Source organism: Portunus trituberculatus, chromosome 26 (genome assembly GCF_017591435.1).
Source record: "Portunus trituberculatus isolate SZX2019 chromosome 26, ASM1759143v1, whole genome shotgun sequence".
Lineage (NCBI taxonomy): Eukaryota > Metazoa > Arthropoda > Malacostraca > Decapoda > Portunidae > Portunus > Portunus trituberculatus.
This window is the reverse complement of record NC_059280.1, coordinates 1,803,738-1,823,737: the sequence shown is the minus strand read 5'-3', so window position 1 is coordinate 1,823,737 and position 20,000 is coordinate 1,803,738. Positions and strand designations below refer to the sequence as shown.

At 42.6% G+C, this 20,000-nt stretch overlaps 3 protein-coding genes and 1 long non-coding RNA gene across 5 annotated transcripts in view; 3 read left to right on the top strand and 1 right to left on the bottom strand.

The window, feature by feature from the left end:
• Positions 1-7,151, top strand: part of LOC123509152 (serine hydroxymethyltransferase-like) — an 11,790-nt gene extending 4,639 nt beyond the window's left edge. For both annotated transcript variants that reach the window (XM_045263337.1, XM_045263338.1), the window contains exons 5-10: positions 107-289; positions 1,887-2,099; positions 3,767-3,939; positions 5,219-5,393; positions 6,165-6,281; positions 6,899-7,151. In XM_045263337.1, the coding sequence (XP_045119272.1) occupies positions 107-289; positions 1,887-2,099; positions 3,767-3,939; positions 5,219-5,393; positions 6,165-6,281; positions 6,899-7,062 (1,025 nt within the window). In that variant the 3' untranslated portion in view covers positions 7,063-7,151. The remainder of the gene's footprint in view (positions 1-106; positions 290-1,886; positions 2,100-3,766; positions 3,940-5,218; positions 5,394-6,164; positions 6,282-6,898) is intronic.
• A 23-nt stretch (positions 7,152-7,174) lies between these two features.
• LOC123509248 (DNA-directed RNA polymerase I subunit RPA43-like) lies at positions 7,175-10,293 on the bottom strand. The gene is made up of 5 exons (XM_045263446.1): positions 10,041-10,293; positions 9,504-9,646; positions 8,863-9,070; positions 8,201-8,449; positions 7,175-7,265 (listed from the first exon to the last, which is right to left on the bottom strand). Exons 1-5 carry the CDS (start codon positions 10,211-10,213, stop codon positions 7,175-7,177), a joined length of 864 nt encoding a protein of 287 aa, XP_045119381.1. The 5' UTR covers positions 10,214-10,293.
• A 576-nt stretch (positions 10,294-10,869) lies between these two features.
• LOC123509161 lies at positions 10,870-13,023 on the top strand. The gene is made up of 3 exons (XR_006676146.1): positions 10,870-11,163; positions 12,775-12,876; positions 12,978-13,023. It is a non-coding gene; the product is annotated as an uncharacterized LOC123509161 (long non-coding RNA).
• Positions 13,024-14,262: 1,239 nt separating this feature from the next.
• Positions 14,263-20,000, top strand: part of LOC123509156 (nucleolar complex protein 4 homolog) — a 6,123-nt gene continuing 385 nt past the window's right edge. The window contains exons 1-7 of the mRNA XM_045263343.1: positions 14,263-14,457; positions 14,612-14,863; positions 16,845-16,905; positions 17,910-18,020; positions 18,559-18,719; positions 19,256-19,455; positions 19,840-20,000. The exon at positions 19,840-20,000 is cut by the window's right edge and continues 385 nt beyond it. Coding sequence (XP_045119278.1) covers positions 14,689-14,863; positions 16,845-16,905; positions 17,910-18,020; positions 18,559-18,719; positions 19,256-19,455; positions 19,840-19,956 — 825 coding nt within the window. The 5' untranslated portion in view covers positions 14,263-14,457; positions 14,612-14,688 and the 3' untranslated portion in view covers positions 19,957-20,000. The remainder of the gene's footprint in view (positions 14,458-14,611; positions 14,864-16,844; positions 16,906-17,909; positions 18,021-18,558; positions 18,720-19,255; positions 19,456-19,839) is intronic.

The window sequence follows — 20,000 nt, the reverse complement described above, 5'->3', positions numbered from 1 at the left end:
CACTTCCAAATAGTTTTAAGCACGTGTCATTGTATTTTCAGTATAGTCCGTGCGTTTATGAACTTTGACCTCTCCCTAACACCCCGCCCCGCCCTTCCCCCCCCAGGCCTTGACCTCCCAGACGGCGGCCACCTGACCCACGGTTTTTACACAGCCACCAAAAAGGTTTCGGCAACCTCCATTTTCTTCGAGTCGATGCCTTACAAGATCGACCCCGCCACGGAACTCATCGACTACAACAAGCTGGAGGAGACGGCCAGGCTATTTAAACCCAGGATGATCATTGCTGGTGAGGTTAATGATAGTTTGCCCTTAAAATGCTCTTAAAAACCCTTAAAACCTCTTAAAACCTCTTATAGCCTCTTAAAACCTCTTATAGCCTCTTAAAACCTCTTATAGCCTCTTAAAACCTCTTATAGCCCCTTAAAACCTCTTATAGCCTCTTGAAACCTCTTGAAACCTCTTGAAGCCTCTTAAAACCTCTTAAAACTTCTTAAAACCTCTTAAAACTTCTTAAAACCTCTTGAAACTTCTTAAAACCCTTCATGAATCCCTTAAAATCTTGCCAATCTCCTTAAAATACTCTTAGATCACAGAAAAGACTCCCAAATCCCTTAAAACACTCCCTGATCCCTTAAAACACTCACTGATGCCTTAGAACACTCCTAAATACTCTTAAAACCTCTTGAGACGTCTTGAAACCCTCCCAAATAGACTACAACAAGCTGGAGGAGACGGCCAGGCTATTTAAACCCAGGAGGATCATTGTGGGTGAGATTAGTGGTAGCATGCCCTTAAAATGCTCTTAAATACCCTTAAAACCCCTTAAAATGCCCCTAAATTTCCTTAAAACTCCTCAAAATGTTTCTAAATAACCTTAATACTCCTTAAATGTTCCTAAATACCCTTAAAATCCCTTTAAATGCTCCTAAATACCCTTAAAACCCTTTAAAATGATCCTAAATACCCTGAAACATTTAAAATGATCCTAATTATCCTTGAAACCTCTTTAAATGGTCCTAAATTTTCTTAAAACTCCTTGAAATGCTTCTAAATATCCTTAAAACCCCTTAACATGCTCCTAAATACCCTTGAAACCTCTTTGAATGGTGCTAAATTTCCTTAAAACCCTTTAAAATGCTCGTAAATGGCCTTGAAACCTCTTTGAATGATCCAAATTTTCCTCAAAACCCCTTAAAATGCTCTTAAATACCTTGAAACCCGTAAAATGCTTGTAAAAACCTTTGAAACCTCTTTGAATGGTCTCAAATTTCCTTAAAACCCCCTTAAAATGCTCCTGAATACCTTACAACCCTTAAAATGCTCCTAAATACCTTTGAAACCTTTAAATGATCCTAAATACTTTGAAACCCCTTAAAATACTCCTAGACACCCTTAAAACTCCTTAATACCCTCAAAAACACTTCAAAACCTCACAAAACACTTACGACACCCTTAAGACACTGTCACACCCTTAAAACACCACAAAAACACTCCTTCACACCACAAAACACCCCAAACACCCAAAACACCTCAAAACACCTCAAAACACTTAAACACACCAAACACACCCAAACACACCAAAACACACAAACACACCCAAACACTCAAAACACAAAACACACCCAAAACACCCAAAACACACAAAACACCCAAAACACTTCAAAACACCCAAAAACACCCCAAAACACCTCAAACACAAAAACACACCCAAAACACTCAAAACACCAAAACACCCAAAACACTGAAAACACCCAAAACACTCAAAACACCCAACCCAAAACACCCCAAAACACCCAAAACCCAAAACACCCAGAAAACACCCCTTTCACCCTCAAAACACCCCATACACCCCCAGAAACACCCCTTAAAACCCCTCCCCACAGGAGTGAGCTGCTACCCCCGACACCTGGACTACAAGCGTTTCCGAGAGATTTGTGACCAGAATGGCTCTCTCTTGTTGGCCGATATGTCGCATGTTAGTGGCCTGGTTGCCGCAGGGGTGACCTCCGACCCCTTCCAGTACTGCGATGTTGTCACCACCACCACCCACAAGACACTCAGGGGGCCTAGGAGTGGTGTCATATTCTACAGACGGGGTGAGGACACACTTCTGGGGTGTTTTGGGGGGGTTTTGATGTGTTTTTGGTGTGTTTTGGTGTGTTTTGAGGTGTTTTGGGGTGTTTTGGATGTTTTGGGGGTGTTTTGGGGTGTTTTTGGTGTGTGTTTTGGGTGTTTTGGTGGTTGTGGTGTTTTGGTGTGTTTATGGTGTTTTGTGTGTGTGTGTTTGGTGGTTGGTGTGTTTTGGTGGTTGTGGGTGTTTTGGGTGTTTTTGTGGTTTGGTGTTTTTGGGTGTTTGGGTGTGTTTTGGTATGTTTTGGGATGTTTGGAGAAAGTGTGTGTGTGTGTGTGTGTGTGTGTGTGTGTGTGTGTGTGTGTGTGTGTATATGTAGAGAGAGAGATCTAACCAACTGAATCTCTCTCTCAGTATCCCATCCTCTCCTCTCCTCACCTCTCACTCACCCACCCCACAGGTCAGAAGGGCACAGACAAGGCCGGCAATCCCATTTTCTATGACTATGAGGACAAGATTAACCAGGCAGTGTTTTGGGGGCCCACACAACCATCAAATCGCTGATGTGTTGAGACAGGCTGTGTTTTGGACTACCAGAAGCAGGTGTGGGGTGCTTTGGGGTGTATTTGGGGTGTTTTGGGTGTTTTGTGTTTTGGTGTTTTAGGGTGTTTTGAGGGTTTTTGTGGTTGTGGATGTTTTGAGTGGTTTTTGGGTGTTTTGGTGTTTTGGGTGTTATTTGGTGTTTTGGGTGTTTTGTGTGTTTTAGGGTGTTTGGAGAGTGTTTGTGTGTTTTAGGGTGTATGATGTATGTTGGTGTGAGAGAGTGCCCTTCCAGTTGATGTTGTCACCACCACCACCCACAAGACACTCAGGGGCCTAGGAGTGGTGTCATATTCTACAGACGGGGTGAGGACACACTTCTGGGGTGTTTTGGGGGGGTTTTGATGTGTTTTTGGTGTTTTGGGGGTTTTGGGGGTTTTTGGTGGTTGTGGGTGTTTTTTGGGTGTTTTTGGTGGTTGTGTGTGTTTTTTGGGTGGTTTTGGGATGTTTGGAGAGAGTTTGTGTGTGTGTGTGTGTGTATGTATGTATGTATGTATGTATGTATGTATGTATGTATGTATGTAAGAGAGAGAGAGAGAGAGCCCTTCCAGTACTGCGATGTTGTCACCACCACCACCCACAAGACACTCAGAGGGCCTAGGAGTGGTGTCATATTCTACAGACGGGGTGAGGACACACTTCTGGGGTGTTTTGGGGGGGTTTTGATATGTTTTTGGTGTGTTTTTGGTGTGTTTTGGGGTGTTTTGGATGTTTTGGGGGTGTTTTGGGGTGTTTTTGGTGGTTGTGGGTGTTTTAGGGTGTTTGGGTGTTTTGGTGGTTGGTGTGTTTTGGGGTGTTTTGGGGTGTTTGGGTGGTTGTGGGGTGTTTTGGGGTGTTTTGGTGTGTTTTGGATGGTTTTTGGTGTTTTTGGAGTGGTTTTGGGATGTTTGGAGAAAGTTTGTGTGTCTGTGTGTGTGTGTGTGTGTGTGTGTGTCTGTGTGTGTGTGTGTGTGTGTGTGTCTATGTAAGAGAGAGAGAGAGAGAGTAAAGAAAATATTATCTAACGAAACTCAATCTCTCTCTCTCTCTCTTTCCCATCCCATCCCTCTCCTCTCTCTCTCCCTCTCCCTCTCCCTCTCCCTCTCCCCACAGGTCAGAAGGGCACAGACAAGGCCGGCAATCCCATTTTCTATGACTATGAGGACAAGATTAACCAGGCAGTGTTCCCCGGGCTACAGGGCGGCCCACACAACCATCAAATCGCTGCCATCGCTGTGGCCATGAGACAGGCTGCCCTCCCTGCCTTTGTGGACTACCAGAAGCAGGTGTGGGGTGCTTTGGGGGTGTATAGGAGAGTATGGGGTGTGTTTTGGGGTGTTTTAGGGTGTTTTAGGGTGTTTTGGGTGTTTTTGGTGGTTTATGGGTTTTTTTGAGTGTTTTGGGGTGTTTTGGTGGTTTTGTGTGTTTTTGAGTGTTTGTGTGTTTTAGGGGTGTGTTTTAGAGTGTTTTGAGTGTTTTGTGTGTTTTGAGTGTTTTGTGTTTTGGTGTGTTTTAGGGTTTTTGTGGTGTTTTGAGGTGCGATGCGATGTTTTTAGGGTGTTCTGTGAGCGTAGGAAGTGTTTTTGGGGTGTTTTGGGGTCAGTTTGTGGTTGTAGAGGTGTTGTGAGTGTGTTTTTGGGGGTGTAGGGGTGTTTTTGGGGGTGTATGGTGTGTTTAGTGGAGTTTAAGGGTGTTTTCTGGGGTGTGTTGTCATCATTGCTGTGGCCATGAGACAGACTGCCCTCCCTGCCTTTGTGGACTACCAGAAGCAGGTGTGGGGTGCTTTGGGGGTGTATAGGAGAGTATGGGGTGTGTTTTGGGGTGTTTTGGGGGTTTCTGGGTGTTTTTTGGGTGTTTTTTAGTGTTTTTTGGTGTTTTGGAGTGTTTTTGTGGTTTTGGGGTATTTTTGGGTGGTTTGGGGTATTTTGGGTGTTTTTTGGGGTGTGTTTGGGTGTTTTTGGTAGTTTTGTGTTTTGGGGTGTTTTTGGGGGTTTTTAGGTGGGTTGGGGAGATGATAGGGTATTTTGGTGTGTTTTGAGTTTTTTTTTTGGGTGTTTTGAGTGGTTTTGGGTGTGTTTTGGGGTGTTTTGGGTGTATTTTGGTGTTTTAGGGTGTTTTGATGGGTTTTGGGGGTGTTGGTGTGTTTTAGGGTTTTTATGTGTTTTGGTGTGTTTTAGGGTGTTTTTATGTGTTTTTGGGAGTGTTTTGAGGTGTGTTTTGCCATGTTTTTGGGGGTGTGGGGGTGTTTTTAGTGTGTTTTGGTGTGTTTTGAATGTTTTCGTGTGTTTTTTGGAATGTTTTTGATGTTTGGGTGTGTTTTAGAGTGTTTTGAGTGTTTTAGGGCATTTTGGTGTGTTTTGAGTGTTTTAGGGTGTTTTGAATGTTTATGGGTGTTTTGGGGGTGCGTTTTAGGGTATTTTGATGTGTTTTGGGTGTTTTTGGGGTGTTTTGGGTGTTTTAGGTGTTTTTTTGAGTATTTTGCTGTTCATTTCATTTCAAATACCTTCTCTCCAACCACCACCACCACCACCACTAACACCCCTTTCCTTCCCTCCCCCCCCCTAGGTAATCCTGAACGCCCAGGCCCTGGCAGCTGGTCTGGTGGCAGCTGGGTACAAGGTGGTGACAGGTGGTACTGACAATCACCTGGTGTGGCTTGACCTGCGACCCAGCGGCCTGTCAGGGGGCAAGGCTGAGAAGGTCTTGGAGGAGGTCGCCATCTCTGTCAATAAGAATACTGGTAAAGGGGTGGCGTTTTGAGGTGTTTAGGGGTGTGTTTGGGGAGGTTAAGTTAGATTTGGGTGTTTTAGGGTGTTTTGGGTGTTTTTTAGGGGTGTTTTGGGTGTTTTGGGGTTGTTTTGAGGTGGTTTAGGGTGTTTTGAGGTATTTTGGGGGTGTATTGGGGTGTTTTAGGGTGTTTTGGGTGTTTTGAGGTGTGTTGGGGTTGGGGGTGTTTTGGGGAGGTTAGGTTAGATTTGGGTGTTTTGGGAGTATTTTGAGGTTGTTTCTGTGTGTTTTTGAGGTGTTTTGGGGTGTTTTGGGGAGGTTAAGTTAGATTTGGGTGTTGTGAGGTGTTTTGGGTGTTTTGGGGTGTTTTGGGGTGTTTTGGGATGTTTTGGGGAGGTTAAGTTAGATTTGGGTGTTTTGAGGTATTTTGGGGGTGTATTGGTGTTTTTAGGGGTGTTTTGAGGTGTTAATGGGTGTTTTGGGGGAGGTTAAGTTAGATTTGGGTGTTTTGAGCTGTTTTGAGATAGTTTGGAAGTGTTTATGGGTGTTTTGGGGGTGTATTGGGGTGTTTTAGGATGTTTTGGGTGTTTTAGGGTATTTTTGTATAGGGTAATTTGCATGATATTTTTGGTTAATTTTGGGGTTTTTAGGGAAAATTTAGGGTTATTTGGAGTTTTAAAGGAATATTTTAGGGTAATATTGCATTATTTTGGGGTTATTTTGATGAGGAAAGGTCTCTCTCTCTCTCTCTCTCTCTCTCTCTCTCTCTCTCACACCCCCCCAGTACCAGGTGACAAGTCTGCTCTGAACCCCAGTGGCCTTCGCATTGGGACCCCAGCCCTCACCACACGGGGGATGAAGGAGGGGGATATGAAGACAATTGTTGCCTTCATGGACCAGGGTAAGAGGAGGAGGAGGAGGAGGAAGAGGAAGAGGAAGAGGAGGAGGAGGAGGAAAAAAGAAAAAAAAATGATTAGGAGGATGAGGAAAAAATGGAGAGGTAGAGAAGGACAAGGAAAATATGAGAAAAAAGGAAGAGGAGGAGGAGGAGGAGGAGGAGGATAAGTTTAGGGGTGTTTTGGGGTGAGTTTAAGGATGTTTTGGCATGTTTAGGGTAATTTTTGGGGTGTTTTGGGTGTTTTGTGAAGGAGGAGGAGGAGGAATAGAAGGAGGAGGAGGAGGAGGAGGAGGAATAGAAGGAAGAGGAGGAGGAGGAGGGTACGTTTAGGGGTGTTTAAGGATGTTTTGGCATATTTAAGGTAATTTTAGGCTTTTTGTGAAGGAGGAGGAGGAGGAGGAGGAAGAATAGAAGGAAGAGGAGGAGGAGGAGGAAAAAATTCATAGTTTCTGGAGGAGGAGGAGGAGGAAAGGAAGGAGAAATAGGAGGAGGAGGAGGAGGAGGAGAAAGGAAGACAAAAGGAGAAGAGGAAGAAGGAAGTAGAATAAAGAGAGGAGGAGGAGGAGGAGGAGGAGGAAGAGGAAGAAAAATAAAACTAATTCTCTCTCTCTCTCTCTCAGCCTTCCAGATTGCCAAGAGTGTGCAGGCCAAGAGTGGACCAAAACTCGTTGACTTCAAGAGAGTTTTGGCCACTGACGAATTTCAGGGCCAGATTATGGACCTTAAGGGCAAGATAGAGGCTTATGCGGCCCAGTACCCTCTACCTGGACGCCCTGACCTTTAATTCTGACCCCCTGTGACCTTCCCTGACCTCTGTGTGGCCTTAAAAGTGTGTCTGTGTTTTTGGGGAGTTTCAAATAAATTTTTCGTATATTTTGGTGTGTTTTTGAAGTTCCTCAGGGATTTTTGGGGGTTTTTAGGGTAATGTGGGACAGTACCTTCTTCCTGGATGCCCTGACCTTTAAATCTGACCCCCTGTGACCTTCCCTGACCCTTATGTGACCTTAAAATGTGTCTGTGTGTGTTTGGAGGTGTTTAAAACTATTGGTGTGTTTTTGGGGTGTTTTTGAGGTTCCTTGGCCACATTTTGGGTTTTTTTGTTTTTTTGAGGTTAAAATTGTTTAAAAAGGATTGAAATTAGAGAAATGTTGAAGGAATTAATTTATTTTATGTGTGAGTATGTTTCTTAGAGAGAGAGAGAGAGAGAGAGAGAGGGAGGAGGAATATGGTAACACTAGAATAATTTGTAACAGGTCTCTCTCTCTCTTTCTCAAATAATTTATCTTCGTAAGCTTTCTCTCTCTCTCTCTCTCTCTCAAATAATTAATCTTAGCAAACTCTCTCTCTCTCTCTCTCTCTCTCTCTCTCTCTCTCAAATCTCTCTCTCTCTCTCTCTCTCTCTCTCTCTCTCTCTCTCTCTCTCTCTCTTTATCTCTCTCTCTTTATCATAAAAAGAGGAATGGGCAGATTTTTATCATTTTTTTCTCTCTTCCTTCCTTCATCTGAACTTGCTACCTCCTCTTTGATCTTCCTCCTCTTCTTCCTCCTCCTCCTCCCCTCCTCCTCCTCCTTCTTCTCCTCCTCCTCTGATATCTTCTCTTTTTTTATTTTCTTCTTCTTCTTCTTCTTTTTCTTCTCTTCCTCCTCTTCTTCTTCTTCTTCTTCTTCTGTTATTTTTTCTTGTTTTATTATAAGTGTCCTTTGCTCCTTCTCCTCCTCCTCCTCCTCTTCTTCCTTCTCCTCTTCCTCTTCTGACTGTTTCTCCTTCTTTATTCTAATTCTGCTTATATTTCCCTCCTCCTCCTCCTCTTCCTCCTCTTCTTCTCTCTTCCTCTTCCTCTTCTTCTTCTTCTTCTCTGTAAGCAAGCTGTCGTTCATTATCTCACTCTCTCTCTTCTTCTTTCTCTTCCTCTTCCTCCTCCTCCTCCTCCTCCTCCTCTTCTTCCTCCTCCTCTCGTTTTCTTTTCTTGCCTTTTTTCTTCTTCTTCCTCTCCTCCTCCTCCTCCTCCTCTTCCTCTTCCTCTTCCTTCTTCTTCCTCTTCCCCTCTTCCGCCTCGTTGCTGCTTATACCACTGTCATCTTCAAATACCGTCCTCTTGTTAACCGCGACTCCCGTTTTCTTCCCTTCCTCCTCCGTTTTCTGTTGCTCTCTCGCCACCAGTTCCGCGACACTGCAAAATTGTGGTAGTTATAGTAGTGGTGGTGGTGGTGGTAGTGAAATATACACAAAAAACACCCTAAAACACACCAAAATACCACAAAACACCCTAAACACACCAAAACACCACAAAACCACCCTGAACACCCAAAACACACCACAAAACACCCTAAAAACACACTCAAAACACCCCAAAACACTCGAAACACCCCAAAACACCCCCAAACACCACAAAACCACGCAAAACACACCAAAACACCCCAAAACACCACAAAACCATGCAAAACACACCAAAACACCACAAAACCACCCCAAACACATGAACCACACCAAAACACCCCAAATAACACCATAAAAAACACCAAAAAACTCCTAAAAACACCCCAAAACCCCAGAAAAACACCCCAAAACACCCCATACACTCACCAATCATCATGCAGGGCAGCTCTGATATAAGGCATGTGGTAATTTGTGAAGCTGGTGAAGATGACAGAGAGGGTCAGCGTGTCCCCCTCCCTGGCCAGCGTCCCCCCCCAGTCGTCCTTGGGCTGACTGGGGGGGCGGCCCACTGACACATTGTAGAGGCCGTGAGCGAGGCAGCCCAGGTGGTGAGGAGCCTTCTTGTGGACTACAGCTGTGAGAGAGAGAGAGGAGAGTTAGGTTTGGGTACTTTTTTGTCTGTTTGTCTCTCTCTCTCTCTTAAACACACACACACACACACACAGATGGTGCCACAACTAAAGGACCTCACACATGAAGAACGACTGAAGGAAATGGGACTAAAGGACCTCACACATGAACGACTGAAGGAAATGGGACTAAAGGACCTCACACATGAAGAAGGACTGAAGGAAATGGGACTGGCAACCTTACAGGGCAGAAGAGAACGAGGGGACCTAATAACAATGTACAAGATAGTCAATGGCACTGAAAAGATAGACGAGGAAGACCTGGCGCTGGGGACACAACAACATGGAAGGACAAGAGGACATGGAAGGAAGACCAGGAGGAGGCAGTGGGTCAAGGATATTGCAACACACACACACACACACACACACACACTGTACCTTTGAGCACATCGCCGGGCTGTGGGCAGAAGACGTAAAATTTTGCAGTAACTCTGATGTGAATGAAAGGGTTTGTGTCGAAGAGCCAACCTTGCGATGACACCACACGCACCTTGTCATAAGCGACCACCGTGCCCCCCAGCCTGCAGGGAGGGAGAGGGGGGTGGTGAGAGAGAGAGAGAGAGAGTGGGGGTTGTGTGAGAGTGAGAGAGGAGATGTGAGTGGGGAAAATAGATTAAGTTCGATAAAAATGAAGAAATATTAAAATCCAGAGAGAGAGAGAGAGAGAGAGAGAGAGAGAGAGAGAGAGAGAGAGAGAGAGAGAGGTAAAATTAACTTATCCTAACCTTGTCATAATAATAATAATAATAATAATAATAATAAGAATAAGAATAAGAAGAAGAAGAAGGAAGAAGGAGGAGGAGGAGGAGGAGGAGGAGAAGAAGAAAAGAAGAAGAAGAAGAAGAAGAAGAAGAAGAAGAAGAAGAAGAAGAAGAAGAAGACCCATCAACTAAAAACAATAAAACAAATACTTACTCCTTACAATGCCTTCGTGCTAAGTGAGAGAGCTCCGCCTTGACTCCTTCCAGCTGTTTTTCCGTATATTTAGGGTGAATGAGGAGTGTTATTACCTTCTCCTTCTCCTTCAGACACGCCCCCACCTCTGACACCTTCTTCTGCACCTCCACCAGTGTGTTCCCCCCCGCCATTGTGGAGATATTTGCGTTTCTTTAAATCTTTCCACTTTCAGATGTTTTTCCACGTGTTTTGGTGGTGGTGTTGGTGGTTTCGGTTCTCTATGGATAATTTCGGTTTTATTTATTTTTTTTTTTTTTTTTTGTTCTTGTGTGTTTGTTTTGTTTTATGTTTATTTTGTTTGTTTTTGTGGTTTGTTTGATTTTGGATTTAGTTTTTTTTTTGGGTCCATTTCGGCTTTTTTTTTATTTATTTTTTTTTTTATTTATTTGAAATGTATTTATCTATTATTTTGTATGTACTCTTTATCATATATTTTTATTTCCATTTATAAATATTTTAATCTGTGCATCTCTATACATCAACTTCGGCCACTATACATCTTTATTTCCTAACCTATTCATTTATCTACCATTATAAATATACTATATAATTTTACAAATTTATTAATTATTAACTTTATTCCTTTATTTCCTTCCATTGAACTAGAAATTATTGAAGACCATCTCGACATTTTGGCCATAAGAAAACTAATTTTATCTATAATTATAAATACATCAGTTAATTTTTCATATAAATAAATAAAATAATTCTGCATATTTATTTATTATCAAATTTATTCTCAACTTTGTTAATTTTAATAAAACTATAAATTTATTAAAACATGTTGACATTTTGGCCAGACATAAACAAACCCACATGTTGAAGCTTAAAGTCACGGAAAGACCCCAAACATTTATACTTTTTACGTGACCTGACCTCGTGGCGCCTTGCTGACCTGACCTGTGGTACTGAGAGGGAAGCAGGAAGACATATTGACCAATTTAGCACCAGAAGGACGAGTAAAAACAACATGGCGACCCAGAAAACAGGGAAAAGAACCGTGAAAATTTTGGTGAAGGAATTTAAGGCGGATCGAGTGAAGAACGCTAATGTTATTTTGGACATTATGGAGAGACTGGAGGTGAGAGGGAGAGAGTGAGTGGTGGGAGTGACTGGCTGACTGAGTGACTGGAAATAATATAAGAAATTGGGCACAGTCGCAGAGAAACCATCCCGTGCGTTTGCCTTGATTCCTGGAAATAATATAAGAAATTGGGCACAGTCGCAGAGAAACCATCCCGTGCGTTTGCCTTGATTCCTAAAAATAATATAAGAAATTGGGCACAGTCGCAGAGAAACCATCCCTTGATTCCCGTCTCCCCCTTCGTAGGTCCCCCAGCCACCATTTGATTGATTGATTGTAAAAGTGTATGCAACAATCAGGTAAATTTGCAGTTTGAGCCTATACACCCTATCTAAAATTTCTTATTCCCTAGGTCTAAGAGGCTTGGGGACCTCCTGGGAAAGCGGGAATTTTTGGGTACAATTACAGAACAGGACCTCCCCGTTTTCCTCCATCCCACCCCGACTCCCTGTCCCAGTAAGCTTGGAGGAGGACTGTGGGGAACATAAACCTACATATTCTTGGCACCCTCCCCCCTCTAGGACACTACCCTAACCCTAACCTCAACTTTTGGGCCGCCGTGGTACAGTGGAACCATGCGTGCTTTGGGATCCTAGAGGTCTCCAAGCGCACGGGTTCGAATCCTATCCACGGTCTGAGTGTAGGTTGGGCTTTCTCACTGGGGCAACGGTTTCCTAGTGGGTGGGCTTTAAGATAGGAGCCCACATCGTATAAAAAAAAAAGAAAAAAAGATAAAGCTCTTCGTTTTAAGTTAGGTTTTTTTGTGTGGATGAAACAAATTTTTCCTGGTAGATTGTGGCTTGTTTTTAATTGATTTACCAGACGTTTGATGCAAAATATATGTTTCGGGGCTGTAAAAAAAATTAATTGGTTGATTTGCGCCCAAAACAAGTGGTATTAGGATGAAAAGCAAGCGGAAATCTATCAGAAAATATTTGTTTCACTCAGAAAGAACAAGATGGTGAAACTGTGGAGGTTTGCCGTAGTGTTTCCTAGCCAGGTGGGAGACTCCGCCCCCTGCACCCCCCTCCCCCAATCTAGGGCACTATCATTAACCTAACCTAACGTATCCTAACCGGGGGAACACCACACATTCCTGGGACAAATTGCAGTGTTATTGTTAATTTGCGGACTTACTGAAAATGTTGTGAATGATAAGAACAACAAATCATCTCTCTCTCTCTCTCTCTCTCTCTCTCTCTCTCTCTCTCTCTCTCTCTCTCTCTCTCTCTCTCTCTCTCTCTCTCTCTCTCTCTCTCTCGTGACTTCATATATGTGACGACAAATCAGCTGGGTGGAAGAACTGCAAAGTGAGGTTCCGGGAATTGAAGTGAGTGTGTGGGATGGTTTCTCAGGGATAGTGCCAGAAATTGGATTATAACACACACACACACACACGCATTTTTTTTATTATTATTTTTGATAGAGGAGGAGGAGGAGGAGGAATAAAAGGAAAGGAAGAGGAGAGGAGAAGGAAGAAGAAGAAAAAAAAAATAGAAAATGGAAAAGGAGAAGCCAGGAAAAACAAAGACTACTACTACTACTACTACTACTACTACTACTACTACTACTACTACTACTACTACTACTACTCCCCCCCCCCCACAGAGTAACGACCCAGGACAACCATATCAGCAGTAACCGGCCTCCACCATATATTTAGTTACCTGCTGACTGAGAGAGCGATTGAGAGGACCATAAAGGCTGAAGGTAACTACTCCTACTACTGCTACTACTGCTACTACTACTACTGCTACTACTACTACTACTACTACTACTACTACTGCTACTACTGCTACTACTACTTTCAGGGGCAGACAATGCAAGGAACAGGCTGAACAGATGGTACAAGGAGATGTTTGAAGATACACTAAAGAATCTTCTTCAACTTCTGAGTCACCAAGGTTAGTAGAGAGAGAGAGAGAGAGAGAGAGAGAGAGAGAGAGAGAGAGAGAGAGAAAGGGGAAGGAAAGTGAGTTATATTTATTTTTATTTATCTCTCTCTCTCTCTCTCTCTCTCTCTCCCCATAGAGAGGGCAGTACAAGAACTGACCTTTTCCTCTCTGATCAAGTTACTGCAGTGTGAAGGTCGCCACCCCCTCAAGAAGACCTCTGGCTATGGATTCCCCTTCAAGAGACTCAAGGTAAAGGTGTAGGGCTGATGGCTGACCTTACTGGTTGACCTTACTGGCTGACCTTACTGGTTGACCTTACTGGTTGACCTTACTGTGACCTTGTGATCTCTTTTGAGCTGGTTTTGATGTTTTGATGTGTCTTGATGTTTTTTTTTTTGACCTTGTGACCTTAAATGACCTTACTGTAAGCTTCTATGACCTTGTGTTGACCTTGTGACCTTAGTCTGACCTATTTTGATGTTATTTTGACCTTGTGACCTTGTACGACCTTAGTGTGACCTTCTTTTGGCCTCAGTGCAATCTTGTGACCTTATGTAATTTTTTTTCCCTTAGTGTGACCTAATGTGACCTTGCTTTGACCTTTTGACCTTGGTTTGACCTTTTTACATCATTATTGAGGATATTTAAGCTGTTTGACCTAATCTTGACCAAACTTAATTCTCTCTCTCTCTCTCTCTCTCTCTCTCTCTCTCTCTCTCTCTCTCTCTCTCTCTCTCTCTCTCTCTCTCTCTCCCCAGGCAATAATAGCAGAGGTGGTGTCGGAGAGCAGGGATGGACGCCATCTTGTTGCTCTTCTTCATGAATACCTTCAGTGTCAAGATTTCATGTTCTACACACTGCTGGTAAGAAGGAGGAGGAGGAGGAGGAGGAAGAGGAGGAGGAGGAGGAGGAGGAGTCAAGTAACAGAAGGAGGAAGATGAATTAGGTTAAGAAGAAAAGGAAGAGGAAGAGGAGGAGAAGGAGGAAGAGGAGGAGGAGGAGGAAGAGGAAGAGGAAGAGGAGGAGGAGGAGGAAGATGAGGAGGTTAAGTTGTTGTTTTTGTTGTTATTTTTATTGTTATTATTATTATTATTATTATTATTATTATTATTATTATTATTATTATTATTATTATTATTCTAAGCATTGTTACTAATCTCTCTTTTTCTCTCTCTCTCTTTTTTTACACACACACACACACACACACACACACACACAGGCAGTAGCTGATATAGTCAAAACACACACACAGACACACACACAGACAGACACACAGACAGACACACACACATACATGAACAATCTAATTTCGATAGTGGAGAAACTGAATGTGCCTCCCCCAGGATCTCGGCCCCCCATGGCACACCCTCACCTCTTCCTACACCCCCGCAGGAAGGTAAGACTAGTAGTAGTAATAGTAGTAGTAGTAGTAGTAGTAGTAGTAGTAGTAGTTTGATTATAGAGGAGGAGGAGGAGGAGGAGGAGGAGGAGAAACAACAACAACAACAACAAAACTAATATATTTTCTTCTTCACCCCTCGAATAAACAGACAAACAACAACAACAACAACAGCAGCAACCACCATCACCACCACCATCACCACCACCAGCACCACCAGCCTTCCATATGCCATACCCAGACGCTCGCCACGCACTCAATCTGATCTGGTCGGCCATTTTGAAGTCCCCTTTGACCCCTGACCTTTACCGCAGGGTCCTGGTGGCCTTACCTGACCTTGCTATGCCACATTTAGATAAGCCACTCGCTCTAACTGGGTTTTTTATGGAGTCTTACAATATGGGTGAGTTTGTCCTCGAATTCTCCCGTTTTCTGTGTGTTTTTTAAGTATTTATTATTTTTGTGGTTTTTGTTGAGTTTGCCTTGAAATTCTTGCGTTTTCTTATTTAATATATTTTTTTTGTGGAAGTTATTGGTGTTTTTCAAGGGTGTAGTGGAAGTTATTGGTGTTTTTCAAGGGTGTAGTGGAAGTTATTGGTGTTTTTCAAGGGTGTAGTGGAAGTTATTGGTGTTTTTCAAGGGTGTAGTGGAAGTTATTGGTGTTTTCAAGGGTGTAGTGGAAGTTATTGGTGTTTTCAAGGGTGTAGTGGAAGTTATTGGTGTTTTCAAGGGTGTAGTGGAAGTTATTGGTGTTTTCAAGGGTGTAGTGGAAGTTATTGGTGTTTTCAAGGGTGTAGTGGAAGTTATTGGTGTTTTCAAGGGTGTAGTGGAAGTTATTGGTGTTTTCAAGGGTGTAGTGGAAGTTATTGGTGTTTTCAAGGGTGTAGTGGAAGTTATTGGTGTTTTCAAGGGTGTAGTGGAAGTTATTGGTGTTTTCAAGGGTGTAGTGGAAGTTATTGGTGTTTTCAAGGGTGTAGTGGAAGTTATTGGTGTTTTCAAGGGTGTAGTGGAAGTTATTGGTGTTTTCAAGGGTGTAGTGGAAGTTATTGGTGTTTTCAAGGGTGTAGTGGAAGTTATTGGTGTTTTCAAGGGTGTAGTGGAAGTTATTGGTGTTTTCAAGGGTGTAGTGGAAGTTATTGGTGTTTTCAAGGGTGTAGTGGAAGTTATTGGTGTTTTCAAGGGTGTAGTGGAAGTTATTGGTGTTTTCAAGGGTGTAGTGGAAGTTATTGGTGTTTTCAAGGGTGTAGTGGAAGTTATTGGTGTTTTCAAGGGTGTAGTGGAAGTTATTGGTGTTTTCAAGGGTGTAGTGGAAGTTATTGGTGTTTTCAAGGGTGTAGTGGAAGTTATTGGTGTTTTCAAGGGTGTAGTGGAAGTTATTGGTGTTTTCAAGGGTGTAGTGGAAGTTATTGGTGTTTTCAAGGGTGTAGTGGAAGTTATTGGTGTTTTCAAGGGTGTAGTGGAAGTTATTGGTGTTTTCAAGGGTGTAGTGGAAGTTATTGGTGTTTTCAAGGGTGTAGTGGAAGTTATTGGTGTTTTCAAGGGTGTAGTGGAAGTTATTGGTGTTTTCAAGGGTGTAGTGGAAGTTATTGGTGTTTTCAAGGGTGTAGTGGAAGTTATTGGTGTTTTCAAGGGTGTAGTGGAAGTTATTGGTGTTTTCAAGGGTGTAGTGGAAGTTATTGGTGTTTTCAAGGGTGTAGTGGAAGTTATTGGTGTTTTCAAGGGTGTAGTGGAAGTTATTGGTGTTTTCAAGGGTGTAGTGGAAGTTATTGGTGTTTTCAAGGGTGTAGTGGAAGTTATTGGTGTTTTCAAGGGTGTAGTGGAAGTTATTGGTGTTTTCAAGGGTGTAGTGGAAGTTATTGGTGTTTTCAAGGGTGTAGTGGAAGTTATTGGTGTTTTCAAGGGTGTAGTGGAAGTTATTGGTGTTTTCAAGGGTGTAGTGGAAGTTATTGGTGTTTTCAAGGGTGTAGTGGAAGTTATTGGTGTTTTCAAGGGTGTAGTGGAAGTTATTGGTGTTTTCAAGGGTGTAGTGGAAGTTATTGGTGTTTTCAAGGGTGTAGTGGAAGTTATTGGTGTTTTCAAGGGTGTAGTGGAAGTTATTGGTGTTTTCAAGGGTGTAGTGGAAGTTATTGGTGTTTTCAAGGGTGTAGTGGAAGTTATTGGTGTTTTTCAAGGGTGTAGTGGAAGTTATTGGTGTTTTTCAAGGGTGTAGTGGAAGTTATTGGTGTTTTTCAAGGGTGTAGTGGAAGTTATTGGTGTTTTTAAGAGTAATTTTCAAGGTTGCACTTACTATAAGTTAAGGAGACGAAATAATAACTCTCTCTCTCTCTCTCTCTCTCTCTCTCTCTCTCTCTCTCTCTCTCTCTCTCTCTCTCTCTCTCTCTCAGGTGGCGCGATCAGCCTCCTCGCTCTACAAGGAGTCTTCATTTTAATCAACAAACACAATCTGTAAGTATTATTATTGAAAAAAAGACGTATTTATTTATTTATTTATTTATTTATTTATTTATTTACATTTGGAAAGTTTTTAATTTGATTTTTGTTTTATTCATCAATTATTTTCATTATTTTTTTCATTTGTTACATATTATTATTATTATTATTATTATTATTATTATTATTATTTTATCGTGTTTTAGCATTATTTTCTTGTGTTTGTCATTACTTCAGCATTTTTCAGCATCATTTCAGCATTTTTCAGCATTATTTCACCATTTTCAGCATTATTTTGGCATTTTTCAGCATTATTTTGGCATTTTTCAGCATTATTTCACCATTTTCAGCATTATTTTGGCATTTTTCCAGCATTATTTCAGCATTATTGAGCATTTTTCAGCATTTTTAGCATCATTTCCGCTATTTCAACATATTTCAGCATTATTTCAGCATTTTAGCATCATTTCAGCATTATTTCAACATTTTTCAGCATTTTAGCATCATTTCATCATTATTTCACCATTATTTCAGCATTGTCAGCATTTCTTGGTCACAGCATCAGCATTTTGCAGCATTACGTTGTGTTTAGGGGCATTTTGTTGTGGTTTGCAGTGACTACCCAGATTAATCAGCATTTATTAGCATTTTGACCATTTCTAACATCGATCAGCATCATTTCTCAGCATTTTTAGCATTTTTAGCATTATTTCAGCATTTTTGAGCATTTTGACCATTTCTAACATCGATCTGCATCATTTAACACAATTTCTCAGCATTTTTAACATCATTTCAGCATTATTTCAACATTTTTCAGCATTTTTAGCATCATTTCAGCATTTTTGAGCATTTTGACCATTTCTAACATCGATCTGCATCATTTAACACAATTTCTCAGCATTTTAACATCATTTCAGCATTATTTCAACATTTTTCAGCATTGTCAGCATTTCTTGGTCACAGCATCAGCATTTTGCAGCATTACATTGTGTTTAGGGGCATTTTGTTGTGTGTTGCAGTGACTATCCAGAATTCTACAGGAAGTTGTACGCATTATTGGAACCGACAGTCTTCCACGTCAAGTACCGGGCGAGGTTCTTCATGCTGTGCGATCTCTTCCTCTCCTCCACGTAAGAGAGAGAGAGAGAGAGAGAGAGGGCGGGTGGAGGTTGAGAGGTTTTGATTTGATTATTTATTGACAGAAAATTTAATGCATTCTCGAAAACTATTTGGTAATTGGACTAAGCTTGTTTAAAAGGAAGAGAGAGAGAGAGAGAGAGATGGGTTCATGGGTTGAGAGAGAGAGAGAGAGAGAGAGAGAGTGTGTGTGGTGAAGGGATGTGGGGGGGTTAGTGAGAGAGAGAGAGAGAGAGAGAGAGAGAGAGAGAATTATTTACGCATTTAAGCTTATTATTATTATTATTATTATTATTATTATTATTATTATTATTATTATTATTATTATCATTATTATTCATGTCCTCCTCCTCCTCCTCCTCCTCCTCCTCCTCCTCCTCCTCCTCCTCCTCCTCCTCCTCCTCCTTTCTTCTTTTCACTACTACAACCACAACCACCACCACCACTATCACCCTTCCTCCTCCTCCTCCTCCTCCTCCTCCTCCTCCTCCTCCTCCTCCTCCTCCTCCTCCTCCTCCTCCTCCTCCACAGCCACCTGCCGGAGTACATCGCGGCGTCCTTCGTGAAGCGTCTGGCACGGCTGTCCCTCCAAGCGCCCTCCTCCTGCCTGTTTCTCGTCACCAAGTTTATCTGTAACCTTTTGGTGCGCTTTCCGGGCCTGGAGAAACTTGTCCACAACACCGCCGTTACTGGTGAGTGAGGAGGAGGAGGAGGAGGAGGAGGTGGAGGAGGAGGAAGATTAGGGTAGTTTTATAAGGGTTGAAATGAATTAGAGTCAATTTTTAAGTATTGACATGACACCCAAACACGCAAAACACTCCAAAAACACCCTAAAACACCCCAAAATATCTTTAAACGCATCAAAACACCCCAAATCACTTCAAAACACACCAAAACACACTTCAAATCACTTCAAAACACTTAAAACACTCCAAAATACCCCAAAACATCCCAAAACACCCCAAAACCTCTAAAACACCCATTAAACACTTAAAAACACCCCAAAACACACTCAAATCACTTCAAAACACCTCAAAACACTTAAAACACTCCAAAATACCCCAAAACATCCCAAAACACCCCCAAAACCTCTAAAACACCCATAAACACCCCAAAAACACCTCAAAACACCCCTAAAACACCTCAAAACACCTCAAAACACCCCAAAACCACCGTAAAACCCCAAAAACCCAAAAACACCCCTTAAACCCCCAAACCACGCCTATAGGTCACCAAAACGACCCATTTGTACCGACGGAGGCCAACCCAGCCCTCACGAAGGCGGGAGAGAGCAGCCTGTGGGAGGTGGCGACCCTGCACTCCCACGCCCTGCCTGTCGTTTCCCGCGCCGCCCACTTCACCAAGAGACACGCGCTACCCCAGAAGGAAGCCGATCTGGGGGAGCTGGTGGAGCAGGGGTATGAGGAGGTAGGTGGAGGGTTGCAGGGGTGGAGGATGGGGGGAGGGGTGTAAGAGAGAGAGAGAGAGAGAGAGAGAGAGAGAGAGGGGGGGGTTGAAATGTTTGTTTGTCTTAGTGTGTGTGTGTGTGTGAGAGAGAGAGAGAGAGAGAGAGAGAGAGAGAGAGAGAGAGAGAGAGAGAGAGAGAGAGAGAGAGAGAGAGAGAGAGGATAATAAAAATACTAATATTTCATAATCTTTTAATAATAATAATAATAATAATAATTTTAATACATACAGACATACAATCTCTCTCTCTCTCTCTCTCTCTCTCAATAATAATAATAATCTCTCTCTCTCTCTCTCTCTCTCTCTCTCTCTCTCTCTCTCTCTCTCTCTCTCTCTTTCCGGCAGTTATTTGAAAGGTCACGAAAGGTCACAGTGAAGGAAGGCATCGCAACGACCTTTGTAAGACCGAAGGGGCTCTTTCTCTACCCCGAAGGCATAATGGCGGACACATGGAGCATATAACCTCCCCCTATGACTGCCCAGGGGTCACTGAAGGTCGTGGTGGT

Bases quoted from the DNA above. Each gene is read 5' to 3' on its own strand.
- LOC123509248 (XM_045263446.1), bottom strand. From the start codon at position 10,213: ATGGCGGGGGGGAACACACTGGTGGAGGTGCAGAAGAAGGTGTCAGAG. The intron at 9,647-10,040 runs GTAAGTATTTGT...CCCTCCCTGCAG, and splicing joins GCACGAAGGCATTGTAAGGA to GCTGGGGGGCACGGTGGTCG. The intron at 8,450-8,862 runs GTGAGTGTATGG...ACAATTTTGCAG, and splicing joins GCTGCCCTGCATGATGATTG to TGTCGCGGAACTGGTGGCGA.